Source organism: Lynx rufus, unplaced genomic scaffold (assembly GCF_022079265.1).
Source record: "Lynx rufus isolate CCGP_SWC_20201006 ecotype Redwood Valley unplaced genomic scaffold, mLynRuf1.p SCAF_2, whole genome shotgun sequence".
Classification (NCBI taxonomy): Eukaryota; Metazoa; Chordata; class Mammalia; order Carnivora; family Felidae; genus Lynx; species Lynx rufus.
The window spans coordinates 211,735,026-211,759,039 of NW_025814834.1; the positions used below are offsets into that span (position 1 = coordinate 211,735,026).

At 56.7% G+C, this 24,014-nt stretch overlaps 1 protein-coding gene across 1 annotated transcript in view; it reads right to left on the reverse strand.

Moving 5' to 3' along the window:
* Positions 1-24,014, reverse strand: part of KAZN (kazrin, periplakin interacting protein) — a 460,396-nt gene that overhangs the window by 122,523 nt on the left and 313,859 nt on the right. Inside the window, exon 2 of the mRNA XM_047085038.1 lies at positions 6,554-6,745. Coding sequence (XP_046940994.1) covers positions 6,554-6,745 — 192 coding nt within the window. The remainder of the gene's footprint in view (positions 1-6,553; positions 6,746-24,014) is intronic.

Below are 24,014 nucleotides of genomic sequence, written 5' to 3' on the forward strand. Positions count from 1 at the left end.
TGAGCATGCCCCCCGAGGTTCTCCACGATCATCTCTTACCACCTCCCTCCTGCAAAGCCTTGACACAGGGCTTCCCTTCCCAGCCCACACACAGACTGGTCTTCCTGCCTCTGCTTAAGCTGTTTCCCCTGCATGAGTACCCTCTCTGTCCCTGCCAGCATCCCCTAAGGGCAGAAGTCCACCCTGCTGAAGTCCAAACCTGGCTCAAACCAGGTACTGCGCATACTCCTGGCACACTCACGGCGCACCTCCTGGGCTTGTTGGGGAGACTAAATGAGCTAAAGTTCTGGAGTATGTAGCATAAACACATTGCTCAGAAATGCTAGCTGTCGCCACTACCACCAGCAATATCATTTCAGGGGATCAATGAGGGAAACTATTTTCACAATAATGCTATTTGCCTTTTTTACTGTGTATTTTCACCATTGGTACGAAAGCAACGCAGAGTAAAATGCTGACCATCTTAGCAGAAATCCAGGCAGAGGCATCAAACCATATTAGTCGTTATGTTCTTGACACCATGTACTTGTTCTTGAAAGAACAAACAAACAAACAAACAAACAAACGGGGAGGGCACAGTTTTGCTTCCGAATGTCCTTGATGAAGCAGTAAGAATTATTAATTTTATTAAAACTTGATCCCAAATACATATTTTTTTTTAAATGGAGGCACATTGAAAGCTCTTTTGCTGCATATCAAAGAACAAAGGCTATCTTGACGAAAGACATTTGTGTGACCATTTGAGTTGCAAGCTAAACTAGCCACTTTTGCCACAGAATACCACGTGTACTTGACAGACAAGTGACTAACGTATTAACCGAGGTACCTGGCAAACTACTAAGTCCACAAATGAACTAAGTGAGCCTGTTCCTTCTGAGAAACAACTGACCATATTGGTTGTCGATGATAAAATTTGAGCTCTCAAACAAAAGTGAGAATTTCGGCAGATGTGATGTGCCACCATGCCAACAGCTTCTCAAGACTTAAAGACTTTTCTGATATGAGTGGTGATGTTAACAAATGTGACTTTTTGGTGATGGATAATGAAGTATGTCATCACTGAGAAGATGTGATCATTCAGGTGATGCATTGCTCAAGTGATCAATGGTAGGGGCGCCTGGATGGCTCAGTGGGTTGAGTGTCCATCAACTCAACTCATGATCGCACGGTTCACGAGTTTGAGCCCCACGTCGGGCTCACTGCTGCCAGGGCAGAGCCCACTTCAGATCTTCTGTCCCCCTTTCTCTCTGCCCCCACTCTGCTCATGCTCTCTCCCTCAAAAATGAATAAACATTTATTTTTTAAAAAGTGATCAATAGTAGATGCTAAAAAGTCGTGTGTGGTACAGTATCGCTTCAAAGGGCAGACGAGACCAATGGCTAATGTTGACTGCAACAGAACACAAAACCCTCACCAGAGAAAGTCTGAGATTGCACACAGCAGCAAATCTCTCAGATACTACCATCTAGTGAGTTTTAGTATGCCAACAAATTTACTAATACCTACAATCACCTCATAAGGCAATTAATACCCTCCTCCCTTTTCCAATATTATCTGTTTGCTGCCAGATACTCAACTCAAACAACAAATCACCGTAGCCTGGCTGAAGGAGCAGGTATGAGAATTTGGCAGTCTTCTGGAAAGTCTGACGTTAAAAAGCTTTTGCAAAAATGTAAAACGCTGCTGCTCTCCTCACTCAATTAGCTTTGTTTGGGAAAATATAAGTATTTTTCATTAAAAATTTAAAATTTATGTTAACACGTAATGGTTTCACTGCTGTTGTTTAAAAATAAATTATCGGAGACTTAAACAGGTTCTCAGCTTTAATTTCTAGAATGGTAAACACCTACAGAACTACACCACATAAATAAGAGCTCCTTTGGGGCACCTGGGTGGCTCAGTTGGTTAAGCGTTGACTTTGGGTCAGGACATGATCTCGTAGTTTGTGAGTTTGAGCCCCACGTTGGGCTCTGCGCTGACAGCTCAGAGCCTGGAGCCTGCTTCGGATTCTGTGTCTCCCTCTCTCTCTGCCCCTCCCCTGCTCGAGCTCTGTCTCTCTCTCTCTCTCAAAAATAAATACACATTTACAAAAAAAATTTTTTTAAAAAGACCTCTTTGGGTCCTCAATTTTGTAAAGAGTGTAAAGTGGTCTGGAGACCAGGAAGTTTGAGAAATGTTGTCTTAAGAAAATAAACTGAGGGGTGCCTGGGTGGCGCAGTCGGTTAAGCGTCCGACTTCAGCCAGGTCACGATCTCGCGGTCCGTGAGTTCGAGCCCCGCGTCAGGCTCTGGGCTGATGGCTCAGAGCCTGGAGCCTGTTTCCGATTCTGTGCCTCCCTCTCTCTCTGCCCCTCCCCCGTTCATGCTCTGTCTCTCTCTGTCCCAAAAAAAAAAAAAAAAAAAAAGAAAAAAATAGCAAAAAAAAAAAAAAAAAAAAGAAAATAAACTGATTTACAAACCCAGATCTTTAGTGCAGCGGTATATAATGACAAAAACAAAGAGAAAAAAGTGGAAACAACTTATGTGTCCAATAATCAGGAAGTGGCTAAATTATGGGGCCTCCATTTGCTAGAACATTACGTAGTCATTACAAATTATGCTTTCAAAGAGTATTTATTGCGAGAAAATGCTCAACATACTCGACACACCATTAAAAAAGGGCAGAAGCAAATTTTCATGGTCATGTTTCTGTAATGCCTTGATTCTCAGGGGGAATCAATGGAACTGAGAGGGGGAGGCTGGGGAAATTGACAGACACCCCAAAGGGGCCCCATGAGCCGCAAGCTCACTGCACCTGTAGGGCTGGAGGACCCCGGTTATGTTTAAACACACAATAATGCCATTCTTTGTTGAACGATCATTCTCGACTTCTGCCTTTACACACACAGCGAGACCGAACTCCTAAACCTGACATTCCAGACTCATCCCCAAAGGAACCAAGGAATCTTCTAAACCCTGTTCTCCCCGAACGTGGCCCTTTGCTTTGCTTTGGCATTGGAACCCCGGGCTGGTGTTTCCGGTGTTTGCTTGAGTTCCTCATCCTCTCACCTTCTGGAAAATTCTGGTCTCATCCAACCCCCAGGCAAAGACGGGGGCAGGTAGGCAGGGAACTGCCAGGGTGGAAGTCTTTGGGGGCTTTGTGTTTTCCCACTGCAGGGACGCCGGCTGTTAACAAGCGTCACCCAACATCTGCTGCTTACTTGCTTTGCGCATTTATTCTCATTCTCCTCATTATGGGCATATAAATCCCTTTTCATGCTCCAGCCTCCTTCTGCCCACATCTGTCTGCAATTTAGTCACCACGTGCTGTGGCTGGGGAGAAAGTGTCTTATTTATGACTTTGGAGAATGCCGGGCAGGATGCTTGGGCCGGCTGAAGGTGCCCACTGCTTTTGGGAACCACCGCGACCTTGAGCTTCGGTGGGCTCAGGGGGGTCTAAGGTCCGGGCCACCCCTAACGGGAATCAGGGGACCAACATCTTCAGGCAGATCTGAGGTGTGCCAAGCCCCCTCTCGTCCGGTAATCACTAAGTATTTGCACTAACAGTACTAGGCACTGGGCCAAGCACTTTATATCTCATTTAATCCTGATGACAAGTGATCTTGTCCTCTTTCTTTGAAGCAGCTACTATTATTGGCCCCAATTATAAGAGAAACAGCTTTGGTTTTGTTACCCTCAGCAAGAGAACTATATAGTTCAGAGAGGTTAGGGAATTTGCCCGAGGTCACGCAGCTAGTAAGTTAGGTAGAGCTGGGATTCAAGCCCAGATCTGACTCCAGAGTCTGCTGTCCCCTTTCCTGAGCTACGAAGGCCTCCTGTTGCTCTCGTCCACCGGACTGAATTCCCCAGAGGGAAGAAGAGGGATGCTCCTGCAGGGGACAGTTTCTGACTCTGCTTGTGATTAGCTCTATAACCTTGACCAAGTTACTTAACCATTCTGAACCTCATTCAGGTGTCTCCATCTGGGAAAGGGGGTTGATACCCCCTGGTAGGGTTGGGGTGAGGGACTGATCCAGTGCTGGCACACAGTAGGTGCTCAAGAAGGCTTTCCTGTCACGAATACTGACAAGCCCTTGTTGTTGAGATTGCTGTTGACAAGGGAGCCACTCCCTCCGGCAGATCTCCGCGCCTGTGCGTGACTTCTGGTGATGGGTAAGACAGAGTATTATTGTCCTGATTATTGGACAGCATATTGATTACAGCACAGAGTTAGGAAGATAATGTTTGTTAATGTTTATATAATATATATTTATTTTTGAGAGAGAGAGAGAGAGAGAGAGAGAGAGAGGGAGGACAAGTAGGGGAGGGGCAGAGAGAGGGAGACAGAGGATCCGAAGCAGGCTCCTCGCTGACAGCAGAGAGCCCGACGTGGGGCTCGAACCCGTGAATCGGGAGATCGTGACCTGAGCCGAAGTCGGGACGCCTAACCAACTGAGCCACCCAGGTGTCCCAAGCACGCACATCTGAACAGGAAGCTCTCCAGCCTCACAGACATTGCCTCAGTCCTCAGACCAGGAACGAGGTCTGGAGAGGGCAGACTGTCTGTCCCATGAGCTGGGGAATTGTGGGTAAATGAGCTTCTGCTTAGCCCCCTGCCCATTCCTTTGGACCGAGAAACAACCCCCCCATCCCCAGACGGGTCCAGAAGGGCAAATATGGGTGAGAATTCTTTCCCTGGTCAAGGACGTGGAAAGCAGGCTTCCCCGTCCCTAGAATAAATACTGGCAAAGGTGGCTGGGACTGCGTCCAAGGTAGTCCCAACTCTCCACAGGGTCATAGCACTCAGGGAGACCAAAGGACACCAGCTCGCCCAGCCCGAGGCCCCGAGGCACTTCCTCAGGGAGATTTCCCGGTCAGGAGACCCCCGGAAGCTCGAAGCTTGCACAGATCTGCCCAGACTCCTGGATGGCCGCACAGACAGCAAATGCGTACGTGCCCGGCACGATGACTTCCCAATCGCCCAGCATCGGCTGGACCACAGCACATCCCACGGGCCCCCTCTGGCCTGAAGACACCACCCGGAACACTGAGTGGCCCCGCCGGAAGCACTACCCCAGCAGGAAATGGTTCACCTGTCTTTATGAGTAACACGTATTGCTGAAAAGAATTCACAGGGGGCTGTGCACCCTCAAAGATGTTCTCCAGACTTCCTGGGGGACATCAGTGGGACGCTGGACAGACAGCCTGCTTGGCCAGTGTGCCAATGTTCTGCTGCTCATAGCCCAGCTCCGGGCAGGGAAACCCACTACGACAGAGCCGACTGACTGGCCTGCAAAACCCACCTTCCCCGCCCCTGCTTCCCTCCCAGTTAGCCCAGTGGGTGGGCCAGGACGCCCAGGTAGACCCTACGTTCCCCAGCTCTCCCTGAAGGCGGGCATGGCCGTTATCACCAAGCTCTTGCCAAAGGGAACGTCTGCCCCTCGATTTTGGCTCTTTCCCTGGATCTCCCCCAGGCCGAGGGGGGGCAGAGATACCCCGCAGCCTAAAATGCTCCACTTGATGGTTATGGAAGACAGAGACAAATTCTTTAAGCCACTCCGTTTTGGAATGTCTTTGCTATAGCAGCCTGAATTCAACCTAAGTAGTGAAACCACTTTGGCTTCAAAAATGAAGTTTTCAGGGTATTTATCATTCTAGTAAAATGGCACATGGAAAGCAGGTTGCCAAGTTTTACTGCTTCCCCCCCACCACCCCGGCCCTGCCCAGGAGAATCAGAGACAGTAAGGGGGCCTCCAGAGAATCCAGGAAGCCCCAAAAGCCATTTTCTTGCCCTGGGTTACGGGTCCGAGGTCTCCACGCACTGTTAGAGGATGACTCTCAACCTTGCTCGAATAACCTTTTGAGACCCCTCCCAAGCCCCAAAGAGCGCGGGCAGGTGGCCCCCAGGAGTGATGGGTATGCCAGCCCCTAGTGTCCCAGGCCGGCTCTAGGGAGAGCGGGCTGCACACGTGGGACCGCTGGTTTCCTCCTTCCCTAAAGCGGCTTCTGGCTGGCCGCGTGGTGCTTACAGGTGGCCCGGCTCAGCCACAAAGCACCACACTCTCTCCCACCTCCTCTCGCGTCTCCTCGGAGAGAACACTGGACACCGCACTTCTCAGAGGGGAGCCCCCTCCAGGCCGACCACGGGAGAAGGGCCCCGAGCCCCCCGAGAGACCACCACGTTGAACGAGAGCGAACGTGGTGGACGGACGCCTCCTCCAGCAGAGGAGGTGCTTAAGGACCTCGAGAATGGCGGGAAAGAGGAGACCCAGCTGCTGGGTCCACATCCCGATCTAGCAGAGACGCCCGCCTGCCGTTCACGCCTCAGAGGGAGGTGGCCTGGACGGCCACTATGGAGAGCAGGTGGCGGTCACCCAGAGGAGGGAGCGACATAAGCCTCCAACACTGCGACAGGCAGACATCTACTGAAAAGGGGACAGGGCGGCCTCAGCTGGGGGTCTAGGCGCTGGGAGACCCCCGTGTCCGCGCCACTCCCCCCTGCAGAGGCAGGACCCTGGCTCCTCGGCGCCCCCAGGCGAGGGAAGGGAGGGAACTGCCACCGACTAGTCACTTACCCTGCAAGGCTTCTTTGGCTCTGGCTAGCTCCTGCTCCTTCTGGGCCAGCTGGACCCTGAGCTCGGTGGCTGACAGGACCTCGGAGGACTTGCCCCCCTGCGACTCCTCCAGGTCCTTCGTCAACATCTCCTTCATCTGGCGGAGAAGGTGGACTTCCTCCTGGAGCCGGGACACTTCTTCCCGCAGGAGCACTAGGGGAGAAGGGCACACGGTTAGAGGCAGGGGACACTGGCTCGTGCTCGCTCACTTTCTCTGGGGACGCTTCCAAGGTGCTTTGGCTTTTCCTGTTTGCTCTGCATTCGAGGCCCTTCCTACGTGTGTGCTGGCAAGAAAAACCTCAAAGCCACTGGCTTTGTTCCAAGAGGCCCTGCCCCAGCCCTGCGCCCCATGTCCACCTGCAGAGCAGGCCTGGTGGGAGCCCCCCTCACCCCCTGCCACATTCTCTAGGGCTCTCTGGTGCTGCCGTCCCTGCACTGAGAGCGTCCGCTCCGACGGCCGACATCATCTTCCCTCCAAAAGGCAGGAGCAAGCATGAGGACGAAGAGCCGACAGGAGCCACGAGCCTGCAGCCTGCCGAGTTGACCTTTAGATGCTCTATCTCATTTAATCCCACCAAAAAAAAGCCCTCCTGAGGCGGCTACCAGCCTCGCCCCCATTTCACAGATTAGGGAGTTGAGGCTCGGAGAGATTAAGTAACTCCCCAAGGTCAGAAAGTCAGCGGGTAGCAGAGCTGGGATTCGAACCCAGACGTGGCCAACTCCAGGGCCTGAGCTCCCAGTCTGACGCTCAGGGAACAGTCCCCGAAAGGCACACTCGAGGGGTGTCGCGGAACATGGGGTCTCCAGGAACCCAGCACCGTGCAGACACAGGACTTCGGCATTCACGGCTGAACGTGCGGGAGAACGGGGCCAAACGGGCGCCGACGGCGGTGACACCAGGGGCGGGGGGTTTCCACGCCACCCAAACCCGACCCCATACCCACGAGGGCGAGAACGTGGTGTCCCTTGGGGGGTGGGGGCCTTGGGAGGCCCCCGTGAGTCTGCAGGCCAGCTCAGCCCTGTAGGTGGACGGATACCCTTGCACCCAGGCCTGCTCGCCTGAGCAGCAGCAGACCCCGAGCCGCGGAGGGTGCGGAAGGCGGGGTCAAGCAGCCTCACTGGGCCGCCCGCGCCCCTGCCGCACCCTGTAAGGGAGCCAGCCTCGTGTTCGGGGTGCTCACCCCATGGTTTTGTAAAAGGAGATTAAAAAACGTTGTTTTTGGATCTTTCTTTCTTTTTGGGGCGCGGGGAGGGAGGGGGACAGAGGATCTGAAGCGGGCTCTGCGCGGACAGCAGCGAGCCCCACGTGGGGCTCGACCTCATGAACCACCACATCGTGACCCGACCGGAAGTCGGACGCTCAACTGACCCAGCCGCCCGGGTCGAGCCGCCCCGGGGGAGATTTTGAATTCTTCTTGGGAGCCGGCCCTTGACAACATGGCCCTGAACTCACGCATGGCGCCCCCTCCTTCCCGCCTTCCCGCCACCCCGGTCCCTCTCTTTGCAACATGCCAAGCTGTCCCCGGTTTCAGGGCCTGTGCCCCTGCAGCGGCCTCCACCCAGAGCGCCCTTTTCCCCTTGTTCTCGCTGCGGCTGCTTCCTCACCACCACACAGGCCTTCCCCCCCCTCCCCCGGCACCACCTCCTCAGGGAGGCCCTCTTGGCAGGTCTCACGCTGCCGTGGACCGGGGGTGCCGTCCCTGCCTGGGAGGGTCACGGCTGTGGCACAGCTCTGGGGTCACTGGGTCTCTGGTTTGGCTCCAGAGAGGCATGTGGCCGTGAGCGAGTCCCTTCCCCCTCGAGCCTCAGATGCCCCCCCGACGGGTCTCACCCTCATCGGACTGTGACACAGAAGGCGTCCCCCCTCCCCCCGCCCCAGCATGGCATGGGCCTGGTCCCGGATGTGCTGGGGGCACACAGGAAGTGCTCAATACTGGCGAGGCAGTGGCCCTCATCAACCTAGACGTGTCACCCTCTATCGGCGCCCGGCGTTCTGCAACACTGTGACCTGCAGTCCTCGGGGGTCCTGGGTTCAAGGCGAAGAGGGCAGAGCCAGGCACGGGGCAGGTGAGGGGAAGCAGAGCTAAGGCCTCAAGAACGTGCGGTCCCTCCACCACCAGAGGCTTTGTGAAAAGGTGGCTTTGACTCCGGCCTGTCCCTTGTCCCCCTCTTACCACCCTCCCTGAGGCCTCCTGGGTTCGGCGGCCAGGTGTGCGAGGGGGGATGCCCCGGCCCTCCCAGCTCCTCCTTCGCCCACCTCGTCTCCCCACAGAAGCCTGAGGGCCCCCTTGAGATGCAGAGCGCAGAACGTCACTCCCTGCGGAAAACCCTCCCGGCCGCGCTCCCACGGTAGAGCCGCTAGGCAGCGGCCTTGGCGGCCCTCTCCGACCTCTCACAGGCCACCTTTCAGTCCCGAAGATACAGACTCATCCAGGGGTGAGTCTGGGTGGCTCAGTCGGCGAAGCATCAGACCTCAGCTCAGGTCATGGTCTCATGCTTCGGGAGTTCGAGCCCCGGCAGCGGGCCTGGTCACACCGCTCCGTCCCACTTGCTGCGGGGTCGGAGGTGCCCCGAACAGCGTGCGGTGACGCACTGACAGTCGCCTTGACTCCCTCGGCCCATCCATCAAGCCCACGAGAGTTTATGGGCATTTGCCCCATGGCAGACACCGTTCCGGGCCCTGGGGACCGTTGGGTGAATGTCACAGACAGGTCCCGTCCTCAGGCTGGCACTCCCAGACCCCACCGGGAGCACGGGCTGAAGGACCCCAAACCCACACTCCGCGAAGAAGGGCCGTCTGCAAGGGAGCGCCCGGCTACCCGGCCATCGCCCGGCTCGAATACAAGCTGGGGACCGTCCAAGACTCTCGGCAAAACCGCAAAGCAGGAGGTTTGCTGTGGGGGCCCGCTCCCCTCCCCTCGCTCTGGCCCAACATTTGCAGGCGGTCCACACCGCAGGCCCAGTGTAGGGTGTCCAGAGAGGAGAAGGGAACACCCTCGGCCTCAAGAAGTCTCTGGTGAGTAGAAGAAGCAGCACACACGGGTAGGCGTAACACGAGGAGCTGAATGTGCGTGGGGTACAAGGACACTGAAATGGGCCTTGGAAGATGTAAGGGCTGGCAAGCGGAGGGAAGAGCATGAGCAAAGCTGAGGAGGCTGGAAAGCAGAGGCCCCTGGATGGATGGGTGGAGGGGGGTAAATGGGTATAAGGTGAGAAAGAGCAGAAGGTAGCCTGGAGACGTATGCCAGGGTCAGATTATAAAAGGTCTTAACCCTGACCCCTCCTCTGTGACCCATCTCTAGCAGTTCTCAAGACGCTGGACTTTTCATCCTTGCTCCCTGCCATAGACTAAATGTTTGCGTCCCCCCCAAATTCACATGTTGAACCCTAACGGGTGATGGTATTTACAGGTAGGGTCTTGGGAAGCAATTAGGTCATGAGGATAGAGCCCTCATGAATGGGACTAGTGCCCTTAAAAAAGAGACCCCAGGGAGCTTCCTTGTCCCTTCTACTGCATGGAGACACAGCAAATAGAGAGCTGTCCAGAAACCAGGAAGAGGGTCCTCACCAGAGGCTGAATCTGCCAGTGAGTGCCTGGATCTGGGGTTCCCGGCCTCCAGGACAGTGAGGAACACATCTGTCGTTTACAAGCCACTCTGTCTATCGTATTTTTGTCAGGAGCCAGAACAGACTGATACACTCTCTTTCTTCCCCAACCCCCAGCCTGCCAGGGTCTGTCCCCACTCAGCGGTCACCGAATAAGGTACGAGTGAGTGCTCTGAGTTCTCATCTGTGCTCACATTACCATACAGGTGGCAGAGAAGTTTGCTTTTGTCTGTCTGCTTGGGGATGTGACTTCTGGGCCTCGTTAGACGGCCCTGAAGTGGCCGCTAAGGTCACCTACTGTATCTACACAGATCCGGAGAACCGTAAGAGGCCTGGCTTCAGACCCAGTCCCGACCAGGACCTTGCTGTGACCTTGGGCAAGCCCCATCACCTCTCTGGGTCTCGGGACTCACATAAGCTACAACATGCTATCTGTTTGGGGTTGCCAGAGTTAGAACAACAAAACAAAACAAAGCAAAACAGAACAGTGCTCCCTCCCTCCCCACCCCCCCTCCCCCCGCCCAGATGCACACTTCTATTTGAATGCCAGATAAGCAAATATTTTTTAGGATAAGCCCGTCCTGAATATTACACGGGACATATTTATGCTAAAATGTATTCATGGCTTTTCTGAAATTCAAATTTCGCTGGGCGTGCTGTGTTTCACCCAGCAACCTTACTCCCATCCACGGGGATTCTGGCACAACGATACGGGGCGATCACGAGAAAGGGCTTTGCCAGAGCACCTCAGAGGAGGGAGGGGGGAGAGGCTAAGAAGGGCCAGGCACAGCCTTCTCTGCACCCTGCGCTTAGGTGACAGCAGAGAGCAAGATGTGGCTGGGTGCCCTTCTCCTTGGCCAACAGTGACGGAGGCGGAATTTTCCTGCGCTCCCCTTTCTAACAGGTGCCACCTGACCACCACACCCCTTGGGTCAGGCCCTGAAGCAGCAGGAGGGCGGGGCACCCTCGGGAGCCAAGTCTTAGGAGACCAGGCTGGAAAAACAACTTTGTGGAAGGAGAGAGGCCTGTCCGAGCTTACCAACTGCACCCGCCCTGGCTGGGGGTGTAAACCCAGATCGCGCACACCCTGGATCCTCCCAGAGGCAGAGACTCGGGGCAACCCCGGGACTGTAATCACAGGGAGACGCACAAGACGGCAGCCCATGGGGGGTGGGGGGCGCTCTGGGGCCACGGGCAGGCACTTCCCCTCTCTGGCCCTCCGATGCCTCACCTGTAAAGCAGGGGTGGTGGGAATAAAGGAGACTTGTGCGTAACGCGCTTACACGTGCTCGGCGCGGTGGGAACCTTGCGTGCCACCATCCCACAACTCCTCTTCCCTTCTGTGCCGAGGGACTGACCACATTCCTCAGAAACAGCGACGAAGCTGGAGTTGGAAGATCTGGGTTGTCTGCCTCAGGGGAGCTGCTGTCTAATGCTGTGTGACCCCGGGCAAGTCACTGTCCCTCTCTGGGCCTTCACAATCTCAGTGCCCGTGCTTCACGAATCTAGGTGAATGCTACTGATTACGCGGGAACGGGGGTCCCCACTCTAGTCTACAGCTGTTGAGCCCCTCAGCAAGGCAGCCGCCAGTCGCACGCAGCTACTTAAGTGTAAATTAATTAAAACGAATAACTCAGCTCCTCAGTTACGCTAGCCAGGTTTCAAGTGCATGTGCATTGCTAGTGGCCCTGGTGTTGGACAGAGCACGCAGAGGCCAGTCTCCTCACTGCACAGAGAGCTCCTGCTCAGTGCTGACCTACAGGGCACAAGGTGGAGAAAGAAAAGGGGAGAAGAGTGCGGTATTTGTTAAGCATCTGGTGCAGCCCAGCCCAGCCCAGCCCCACAGACACACGGGCAGAAGGAGCCTTTTGTCAATGGCCAGGAGCGCTAAGGAAGGAGCCACCGCTTATGGAGAAACCATCCCGGCCCTTTCCCAAGAACAGAAAAAGGAAAGATCACTGTCCACCCTTCTGCCAATGCCGGGCAACTCCAGTGCCCTAGGACCTTGGTGAAAAGGGCTGACGCCAGAAATGCCGCGGACTGAGCAGAGCTCTTGGGCCAAGGGAGCCGGAAGTAAGTGCTGTCTGGGAGACAGCGGCTTTCCTGCCCCAGGGGAAGCTGCCCGTTACCAGGGGTGCTGCCCCAGGGTTGGAGGTGGGGCATGCCCACTCAGAGGTGGCAAAGGGAGCCAGAGCAGGCCTGCCCTTCTCTGTCTGGCATCAGACCTCTTGTCATCAAGAGAAGTGAGTGCCTGGTGTTTGGTTTTTTTTTTTTTTTAATTTTTTTTTTTTCAACGTTTATTTATTTTTGGGACAGAGAGAGACAGAGCATGAACGGGCGAGGGGCAGAGAGAGAGGGAGACACAGGATCGGAAACAGGCTCCAGGCTCTGAGCCATCAGCCCAGAGCCCGATGCGGGGCTTGAACTCACGGACCGCGAGATCGTGACCTGGCTGAAGTCGGACGCTTAACCGACTGCGCCACCAAGGCGCCCCTGTTTTTTTTTTTTAAAAGCCACTTCTCAGCCTCCCCTGCAGCTAGGGTGGTCCATGTGACCCAGTCTGGGCAGCAAGATGTAAGAGAAACCCCCTGAGGAGGACTGTCCTTTAAGAAAGAAGGGACTCTGGGGTGCCCGTGGCTCAGTCGGTTAAGCGTGAGACTCTTGATTTCGGCACAGGTCACGATCTCACGGTTCACGAGTTCGAGCCCCGCGCTGGTCTCCACGCTGACAGTATAGAGCCTGCTTGGGATTCCCTCTCTCTCCCTTTCTCTCTGCCCCTCCCTGCTTGCTTGCTCTCTCTCTTTCTCTCTCTCAAAACTAAATTAACTTAAAAAAAAGAAAAAAGCGCCGTGCCCCTTCTCTACCTTCTTGTCTGGAAAGTGGATTCGTAGCTGGAGCTGCAGCAGCTAGCTTGTAACAAGGAGGCAGTGGGCACAGGGCCAAGAACACACCAAGGGAGGAGAAGAGACGATGGGGCCTGGACAGCACAGCTCAGCCCTGCCCCCGCGTCAGGACCTGGAACAGCATCAGCGAGGCAGGGCTGCCTGGGGCGGGAGAGCCTCTGATTTCCCAGCTGACTTACCACCAGAGCCAAACCACCCTAGCCCAGGCTAGAGGCTGAGTCTGAGTTCAGGCCGCTGCTAAGGGCCCCTCAGCTGTGCGTGTGGGCAGCTCAGGTGTGGCGCGCAGGGAGTGCGGGCGGGGTGGGCGGGCTGTGGCGGAATCCACACAGTGCAGGAGGGAGGTGGCGGCTCCTGGCCCTGGGGACGAGCCCCCAGTTGCGAGAAGCCTCTTCCAGGCTTAGCTTTTGTGAGCTCAGAGGGGCAGGGGCAGGGGCAGGAGAGGAAGGAGAGAAGAAAGCGGGTTGCTTTCTGTGACTGGAGGGCACACCCAAGAACCGCCTGAACGGGGCCGTGGGGGACCAAGCACCAGTAAGTTCTCCGGGTGAGCTGCACGTTTACAAGCCCAGCCTTCCCAAGTCAAAGGTCTAAATAGCAATATTATAATTACCGCGCATCCCAACAACAACGGTTCCTTTCCTAACACTCCTCGTGCACCCACGACACGCTCCAGGCTCTGTGGTGAGTACTTAACGTGCCCTAACTCGTTTATTCCTCACGGTACCCGGCGACGTAGGTCCTATCGTCATCACCCCATTTTACAGATGGGGAAGTTGAGGCCCAGGAGTCAGGTGATCTGGCCAGGGTCACACAGAGCAAAGAGCAGAGCCAAAGTGGGCAGTTTAGCTCCGGCCCGCATGGTTTTAGCTTCCGCACTGTATGATCTTGCAGGGCACGGTGGCAAAATCTGTGGGTGACCGAGAGGGAGCCCAGGGCCCAAGCAGACTCTCCTTGGTGGATGACAGTGGAAGCAGCTGCGCCCCCAGCAGGCTATGAGCTTGTTTTCATTTCCCACAGTGCACTGGGCTACAGTGACCCAGCCGCTCCGCACACAGTGCTCCTGGCCCTGGGTCCCCATACAGCTCCTGGAGAAAGACGTGCACATGGAACTCGCCTGGCCGTTTCCACAAAGGCAGGGGCTCCGCTCTGCTCGCGCCCGACATCCAGCGCCCGGTCCAGTGCTGGGCTCTTGGCAGAAAGGCGCTGGGTGCAGCGTCGAGGCAGAGGTGGGAGGGGCAGGTCTGGGGCCAGCCAGCCTGGGCTCAGTCCCGGCTTCCCCACTGCCAAGCTGATTGACCTCTGAATAAGCGACTTCCGAGCCTATCTGAAAATGGAGCCAAGACCAGTCTCCCAGGCCTGTGGTAAACATTAAACAAAGCAATCATCTAAGGGGAAACATTCTGGAAGGTTCTAACAGGGGTCACGTGTAGCTCATCGCGATCATTCTTCTAGAAGAGGGCAAACTTCCCTGATATCCCGAAGGAAGGCCTTGGCCTGAGCAACTGCAGAGCCCTGACCCGTGAGTCTCCCATCCCGAGAGGGTGGATTACGAGGCAGAGAAGGCCGGGTCCCGGGTCTGGGGGCTGGGGGAGGCAGGAGAGGGCAGGGGCTCTGGGCGGAGGCCAGGCTGCGCAAATGAGTGCAGCCTGGAAGCGGCCCTCCCTGGCGGCCCCTGGGTGGACACCCTGACAAGCAGCCAAGCGCGTGCCTGTCCAAACCCGCCGACCTCCAACGGTCCACTTAACAACTGTGTAACTTAACAGGTGTTACACGCCGTACGTAGATCCTACCCCGGGCGAAAGAAAATCCAAATACGGCAGTAACGTAGTTTAGACTTTCCGCCAAATGCTCAGTTTCATGTTCCCTCCCCCCTCTCCCCAAATCTGGGTACAGAGCCCGCCGGTCCCGTGCCCTCCAGCAGGCCTTGGCGGAGGGGGGCTGACGTCCAACCCCCGCCAATCCAGAAGGTTCTGCGGCGGACCTCTATTCCCTGACGTGAGGCCTGCATCCCAGGAGACGCTGGGGGGTGCACTTGAGCTACACGCGCCCTACGGGAGAAGCCAAATGCCTAGGGAACGGCCCCACGGTGCCCCTGGCCAGGCGGAGGTCCCTTCCAGGTGACACACGACGTATGGCAGCACAGCGCGGGTCCCCTCCGGCCCAGGCCCCCTTGCTCACACAGACAACGGCCGACCGAGCGGCCAGTCTGAGCGCCGGCTGGTGGGCCGGGTGCCAGGCTTCGCCTCGCCGGTGCCTCACTCATGGCGCCCCGCGCAGGGCGGTGGTGACCGTGCTGGAGCATCAGAGACACTGGGGGTGCTTGGGGTCAAGCCCAGGTCAGTGGTTCTGAAGCACTTGCCACGGACTTGCCCAGCGGTGCCTGTAAATGCTTAAGCCCTTCTACTCTGTGTTTATTTTTTTTAATGTTTATTTATCTTTGAGACAGAGAGAGACAGAGCGTGAGTGGGGGAAGGGCAGAGAGAGAGGGGGAGACACAGAATCCGAGGCGGGCTCCGGGCTCCAAGCTGTCAGCACAGAGCCCGATGTGGGGCTTGAACCCACGAACCATGAGATCGTGACCTGAGCCGAAGTCGGCCGCTTAACCGACAGCCACTCAGGCACCCTATTTTCTAAAATTTTTAAAAGTGTTTATTCATTTGAGACAGAGTGGGGAGAGGGGCAGAGACACACACACACACACACACACACACACACACACACACACACACACACACACACAGAATCCGAAGCAGGTTTCAGGTTGTCAGCACAGAGCCCGGCGCGGGCCTCGAACTCACAAACTGCGAGATCGTGACCTGAGCCGAAGTCGGACGCTCAACCGACTGAGCCCCCCAGGCGCCCCTCTTTCTGCTCTTGCTGTTATGGTTGGGCTTGTCCTATAAACTAGCAACAGGATTGTCCTCAGAAGGCGAAAACATGAAGACTGAGGTATAAGGATCCTTAGGGGCAAATCACTGAGAGACGGGGCGGGGGCGGGGCCGGAGGCGGGGCAGGGGGAAGTACCCTGCAAGGAAGAGGTGTGTTCAACGTGCTGTGAAATATGAGAAAAAGATGGAGGCTGTATCACCTGGGTGCCCGAGGCGCCCACCCCCTCCCCACCTGCAGTAAGGATTACCTGGCGACCCTCTCAGGCCTGGGAGCCGCCCGGGGCTGTCCTTGAAGTCCCCGTTCTTGAATGCACCCAGGAGCATCATCTCATCGTGGTGATAACCTCTCTGAGCTGCTCACGCCCTCCAGAAGGGTTCTCACTCTCAATCCACACAATGACCCTGGGGATATACCCATTTCACAGAAACAGGCACAGGGAACATGCAGGTAAACCCAGGGGGTCTGGCTACAGAACCTCTGCCTGCCCGTGTCCCGGGGGCACACCTGCTAGACTGCAAGCTGCCCCCCAAGGAAGGCACAAACCTTGTGCTTCCTCGCAGGGCCTGCTGTTGTGCCCCGACCCTCAAACCCTCTTGCACGGTCACCACTGTTTGCAACCTTTCCCCATCTGAAAGGCCCAAGGTCACAGAACCTCTGCCTCCTGGTTAAGCTGACTGACCCAACCCAGGGCTGGGAGCCCTGGATTTGGACAGCCCCGGGGCGGCAGGGGTGGCACTGACAGCAGCAGCAAAGTGGCCCCTGGTGCCAGACGCGGCCCCAAAGCTCTGTAAGTGACCGGGGTGCCGCAGGGAAATGCAGCCAGGTTGGTCTTGGACGGAACGATCTGCCTTTGGAGAGAGCGGTCTTGGGAGAGCAGTAGCCTGGGAAGAGCAGCCTCAGGGACATGCCTCCGAGGGCCACCGGGGACCTCCAGGGCTGGTAAAGCAAGCCTCAGCGTTGGTTGGTTGGCCTGGTTGGCCCCTTCAGGCCCAGCCCAGGCTCCCCTCTTGCCTGGTCCCTGCGTTTGGAGCTGTAAACAGCCCTCCTGGACCACTTCTGTCCCCGTTCATCATACAGACTCTCCTGTCCCTCCCTCGGTCGCCCCTGCTCATGGAGACAGACCCACTAGGCCAGAAACAGACCAAGCGGAAGGCAGGGGAGAGCTGCGACTATGGTCTGCTGGAGATTTCCGTGTTCTCTGGGCCTTTGTCATGTGATCCCGACACCTGAAGCCTTGGGGGTACGGCACTCGCCAAATACGAGGAGATTCTCAGATATCGCCCGGCCACTCACTTCCCAACAGTATCATGCCCCAGGCCGCTCCCAGGCCTGAGAGAGCCACCTGGTAATCCTTACTATACGGGGGGGGGGGGGGGGGGGGGGGGGGGGACGCAGGCACCCAGGTGATACTGCTTTTGTCTTTTTCTCATATTTCACAGTGATTGTTTTTATCCTTCAGGTGGTTTAATCCTTCCTGTAGAGGCTGCTCAGTGCACCTGCCAGTCCATAAACACGCCGTTTAGCCAGACTCTGCTCGGGCCCCTGACTGCCAGGCTAACCCCCCCTGCGTGGTCTTGTTGCCCACGGGCCTGTCGTTCCCACCCCGGAGATTCAATTCTCTCCAGGGACAGGGGTCTGCAGCCTCTTGTCCCCCCTTCCCCAAGCACCGACTCAGCAATGGTGCGTGCCGGGCATCGGTGAGGGAGACCAGGTCCCTGCCCTGGAAGATCGACAGTCACAGGCTCAAAAGCAGAGACACCCTGGGGGTGTGGAGGAATCACACATCTCCAGCACACAGGTTGCCTACTTCTCAGGCAGAGCTAAGCCCGAGGATGTGAGGGGCCACAGAATGTGTTCCCTGCGGGCCGCTTGGCCTGATCCCTGTCCTACCCCGCGTGAGATCCTCGCCTCCTGTGTCCGTTGCAACACAAGCCCAGAAAGGACATCCTCGGTGGCCTTTCTCGGCCCATGGCTTAATGCTGCCATAGCACTGACAGCCGGTAGGAAGCCTGGGGTCCTCCGGGATCCGCAAAGATCACTCAGCAAGTTATTCTAGCTCCAGGAGGGATGTGAGCCCCCAAAGGCGCCATCTGGCCGGGAGTGGGAAAGGCAGGCATTCTCCTGTCACCTGGGTGGCCAAGTCCCTGAGGGGCCGTGGCAGCCATGACTGCGCAGTCCCAAAGCCCGGTGCCCGGGTCTCCTTGGTGGCTTTTAGGAGCCTGCTGCTCTCTGCTTGCCGGGCAGGTATCTGCCTGCGGGGCAGGAGGGGTGGGAGAAGAGCGAGCCAGCCTCTCCTCTGCGCTCGCACACCGCCTGCTCCAGTCCTCGCTGAACGCATTTTCCGCTGGGGATCAGAAGCAGCTGAGCTGGGGCCCCCAGTCAGTCCACTGCCTCGGGTGGGCTGACGGCGGCCGCCCGGGGATACCCTCTGGGTACAAGGAAGAATCTGAGCACGCTTGCCACGCTGAGCCACAAAGCTACCACTTCTTCTGGAACACGGGCTCATGCCGCCGTTTCCAAGCTCATTCTCCCCTCCTGGATTGGGCCGCAGGCATTTCCGTCCCGCTAATATAACATAACTGACCATCCCTCCCCCCCCCACCCCCCATCTTCTTGACACCGCTCTTCAATTTCCCTTTGCAGAGCCAGCCTGTGGTTCAAGGGTGCCAATGTGACCCAGTCTGGCCAATCAGAGCACCGAATCACTCCGGCCACTGTGATTGGCTCAGGATGGGGGCACGTGACCCAAGCCACTCCGATCAAAGCCGGTGTCTGGACCTCGCGTCCCTCTGCTTTGGCCGGCATCAGGATGGGGCCCGGCGATGGTGGCAGCCGCGCGGCCACCGAGAGGGGAGCGCCAACAAGACACAGACTGGGTTCAGATAATATCCGTGTCCTAGATCACACCACACGCAAAGCCGGGATACACGCCCTGGACGTGAGCAAACACATTCTTAAGCCGGTTCCACTTGTGCTTTCTAGCTCTTGTAACTGGAAAAAGAATTCTGATAAACTGCTTTTGTCAGAGATCGCTTTCTGGGCACTCAGCGTCCCCACAAACTTAAAGGCCACCCGCTATATGCTAAGCGCTCCAAGCTATCACTCTCAGGACCCGGATGGGCAATTCACCCGCACAAAACCAGTGAGCACCTAGTTTACCTTTGCAGGCAACAGTCCCTCTGGCTTGAACCCTGGAAGGCACACGTTTTTCAAGTTCTGCCTCAAGGCCGTTTCCAGACCTTCCTGCCCCAATCAGCCCTTTTCCTTTTTTCTCACCTGGGGGGGGGCCCCCCGTGAGCACCAACCCCACAGCCGCTGGGTCTCCTTCCTTCGCCTGCAGGTTCCAGCTCCCGCTCGCATGCTGACTATGTGCCTGCCACTGGGCCTCAGCCCACCAAATTCTCCCGCCAAGCCTGTGGGAGCGGTGCTGGCGTGCTCCCCCCTTTGGCACAGGCAGAGCCAGAGGCCGGGACAGGTGAGCTGGCTCGTTCAAGGTCATAGAGCTGACTCAGGTCACACAGCTGGATCCCAACTCCGAAGTCTGTCTGACTGCAAAGCTCGTGGCCTTGACTGCTGGACTAGGCTCCCAGCCCTAAATACCATGCTGTGCATATTTCTTGAGCTAAATGCCAGATCAAAGAGCCTGACAAACAAGCACAGAGAAGGAATTGTGCCTTTCTTTGAACTTTGGTGAAAAATGTCTAGGTCCCCCATCCTTGGCTCTTGAAGCGAGCTTCATTCCTCCCCAAGGCCCGGCTCCTAAAGGCGTGTATCCAGGAGAGGACAGTGACCACCGGGTGGCATGGCCTGTTTCCCTCTCCCCCCACCCCGTGTGACTCTCCCCTCACACCCCTCCTCCCTCTTCACCACCCCCCAGGGAAAAAAAAATTACCAGGGGCACCTGGGTGGCTCAGTGGGTTGAGCATCCGACTTCGGTTCAGGTCATGATCTCATAGTTCGTGGGTTCGAGCCCCACATCAGGCTCTGTGCTGATGGCTCGGAGCCCGGAGCCTGCTTCCGATTCTGTGTCTCCCTCTCTCTCTCCGCCCCTCCCCTGCTCATGCTCTCTTTCTCTCTCTCAAAAATAAATAAACATTTAAAAAAAAATTACCAAAACGTGAAAGGCAAAAATAGAGGAGAGGGTGTGATATGGGTTACACCCACCAACGCACGACACAGCCCATCCAAGCAGCGAGCACAAAGCTCATTGCAAACTGGGAGGAACCAGCTTGACTGAGGAGGCCTTGCCCCTCCGGGGGACAGCCCAGCTCTTGCTTTCTTTCCCACCCGAGTCTGAGTCAGCAGCCAAACACCTGCCTCCCAGCTTCCTTCTCCGCCCATTACCATTATGCACAGGGTGGATAGAAGCTGACACTGGTCAGAGAGCAGACCTGGTTCCCCTGGCCAAAGACTGGGGGAAGAAAAAACATTTCTAGCCCCATTTCATACGCAAACTGAGGCCCAGAAGAAGGTGTCTGGAATCCACGACCTTGACTGCTAGGCCACTGACTGCCATGACCTGGAAGCCAAACGGGAAACATGCTTTGGCTGGAACACTGCGCTCAGCCAGTCTCAGACATCGACTCAGGGGTTAAATGCATCGAAATGTGTAAGGCACGCAGGAGGCCCCCGCAGATGTAAACAATTATGCAGAGACGAGAAGTGGGCGACCAGGCCCGGCCGACGGCTCTCCTAAATGTCGCCACCACAAGAGCATAGAGGGCCAGAAATCCCGGCATCTTCAGATCCCTACCGCAAACAGATCCGGGCATTCAGAAGAATTTAAACCAAGTCCAGGGGCGCCTGGGTGGCTCACTCGGTTAAGTGCCGGACTTCGGCTCAGGTCATGATCTCACGGTTCTTGGGTTCGAGAGCCCCGTGTCGGGCTCTGTGCTGACAGTTTGGAGGCTGGAACCTGCTTCGGATTCTGTGTCTCCCTCCCTCCCTCCCTCTCTCTCTCTGCCCCTCCCTTGCTCGCGTTCTGTCTCTTTCTCTCTCTCAAAAATAAACCTTTTTTAAAAATTAAAAAAAAAAATTTAAACCAACTCCAGACTGTGGCCCGAAGACGGCAAGCCTAGAGGACTCCCTGTCTAAAGGTGGCTCCAGAAGGCGAACAAAGATGGGCGTTTCCTGCTATGGCATGACCTCTGCGTCCCTCCACGTCCTCGCCCACAAAATGTTGGCCACGAAGGTTAGGAGGTGCTCGATCAAATCCTGGCTCTGCCCTTTCAGAAGCTGTTTGACCTGCAGGTCACTTCTCTGTCCTCATGTGGGGAACGGAGATAATGACAGTGTCCATCGCCTAGGGCTGCCGTGACGTTCTAGGAGTAATGGATCAAACGTCGCAGGAAGGTGCCCGGCACCCCGCAAGCCCTCAGCAACGCTGGCAGGCCGCTCTGATGCCATCACAGAGGACGGCTGGCCCCGTGGGGTGGGGGTTAAAGGAAGAAGCCAACTTGGGCCCCGGCCGCCCGGGCCCTCGCGGGCCATCCCTTGGTGGGAGGTGCTGGAGGCCACGGAAGCTTAGAGCACAGCAGGGCAGCACCGTGTAACTCACTCCTGATTATCCTCCAGCCCAACCGAGCAGCTGCTCCAGGAAGAAATAAAATATGCTTCGCATACTTTGAATGTTTCACTTATGAAAACTGGGAGGGCGGCCTTTCTAAACCGTTTAGCAATAAAGTCAGTAACGAGCACTGTTTGAGGCTCTCACGTTGGAGCCCCGGGAGCCCGGGGTCGAGGAGGGCGGGCCGGCTGGCCGCCAGTGTGGAGCCCGCTGGGGCTTCCAGAAGGCGCCATCTGGGATTTTTCAGAGGGGCACTGGGATCACATCCTGGTGTCCTAATGTGAAATCGGATCCTCCCTCTGGAAGCCAAGTCCCCCCCCCTCCCCCAGCAAGCACAAGCTTAGGGGCAGAGGGGAGGGCCCTTCCGGCCTGGGATGGTTTCCCACACTCCAAGGGCACGGGGTCTCCAGCCAATCGAGTTAATTGAAAAATTACCTCGGGCTGAGAAAGAGCAGGCCTACGCCACAGGGGGCTGGTTCACAGGAGGCCCTACTCGGACCTCAACAACCTGCAGCTCGAAGGCCAGGCGCCGTGCTCAGCACCCCAAGGACGGGGGAGCTCTGCACGCCGGGCACACGTCCCGTGCAACCTCCCAGCAACCCCAGAGGGTGGGAGGATGCCCGCTTTCCAGGTGACGAAGGGCCTGCCCCAGGGCCCACACCTCAAAGCCGTGGGCCCCGGTCACTGCATTGCCTGGCTCCCCCTGCAATACGTCTTCCCAGGATTCCATTCTTTGACGTGCCACGGGGACACCCCCCCTCCCCCCAGTCCTGACAAACATAACTCCAAAGCAAGCACAGAACGGACAGCGGCTAGCGAGGCCAGACGGAGGCCTTCTGCCTAGCCCGGAACAAAATGGCGTCTTCACACGAAGAAGGCTATGTGCTTTGGCCTGATACTGCTAAGCTGAATATAGCACTTTTAACTTCTTCCAAGTGCTCTCACTTCTGTTATGTGTCTCATCCTAATCCCCTGGGAAGATGACAGTGGTAGGTTTTATTGTGCTTCGCAAGGGCAGTCAGCCCAAGGCCCAAGGATTAGCCCCTCGGCCCAAGGATGAGCTCCTCGACCAGTTCACTCAGGGAGCCTCAGTGCGTGAGGCCTGGGCCCAGCTCCTGCCTCCCTCAGACCTTCCCCAGCCCCCTCCCTCCCTACCCGTGCGGACTCCTGGGTGCAACCTTGCCTCTCGGGGCTGCTGCATGCACTCCTGTCCTCCCAGCCTCCCCCCAAAGCCTCGCTGTTTGAAGGGCTGGGGGTACCCACAATCCCAGAGTGGTCCAGCCTGTCTCCAGAGGCCTTGGCGGTAATGGATTCCTGCACTTGACAGTGGGGCACCAACCGGGGCCCCCACAACCATGTCCTTCCTCCCATCAGGCTACAACCTCCACGACTAAAACTGAACAAAACGGATTAGAAAAACACCCTTAATTTCGCTTGGGGAGTTTGAGCAGTGTGGTCTATGCACCAAACATATAATCAAGACAGAAAAATGTGGGGTATTTGGGGGGGAGGGCAACCTCAAGTCCCTAATGAGTTACTGCCATGCCTGTGAACAGAACTTCTTCCCCCACAGGAAAACTCGACCCTAACACAGGACCTGCCTGTCTGCCTTTTGGTTCTGACAGATACTTCCTGGGCACCTTGACCGACAGGCAGCGTGGTCTACGTGGCTAGGAACGTAGCCTCACAGTGGCGAGGCGGTCTGGGTCTGGGTCCCAGCCACTCCATAACCTCCCTGTGCCCCAGTTCCCACATCTGTCAAATGGGGCAATCACAGTCCCTATCTTATAGGGTGGCTCTGGGAATTAAAAGAGTGGCTGTCCCTGTACAGGGACTATACACAGAGGGACGGGACGCGGCACAGGCCAGACGGCCACATTCCTGCCAGTGTTTTTGCTCCCTCCCCCTTCTGGGGGCCACTGCCTTCCGGTTCGGAGACCAGCCCCCGCCTGGCCGCCTGGTCTGGGTCCCCGGGGGGCTTCTCCTGAAAACTGCTGACCCGGACCCCCCAGCAGAACATTCTCTGCTGAGAGGTCTCCAGAGTGGGGCTCCCGGCTGCCCAGCTGAGTGGCCCACGTGATCCTAATCCAGAGGCCCGGGCACAAGAAGCCCCCTCTTGTTTGCTGCCCACCACCCTCACTCTCTCCAGTTTATGAACTGAAAAGGAAAGAGATGCAACTCGAACTCCTGCTTTGAGCTGCCACCAGCTTGTCACCAAACGTCCCCCCCCCCCCCCCGTCCGCCTGGCCCACTCCACCAACGTCTCGCAAAGGTCAAACGCTGATTCCATTCCGCACGCTGTCTCTCGGGAGAGCAGAGGAGAAAACTATTCGAAAAATGTAAATTGAAAAAAAAAAACCCAGGGCTCTCCACCCCCCACCTCCCCCATACACTCGCACACGCGCTCACACACGCATGCACGGCACATACCCGCTTCGACGGAACACGTGACCGAGTCCCA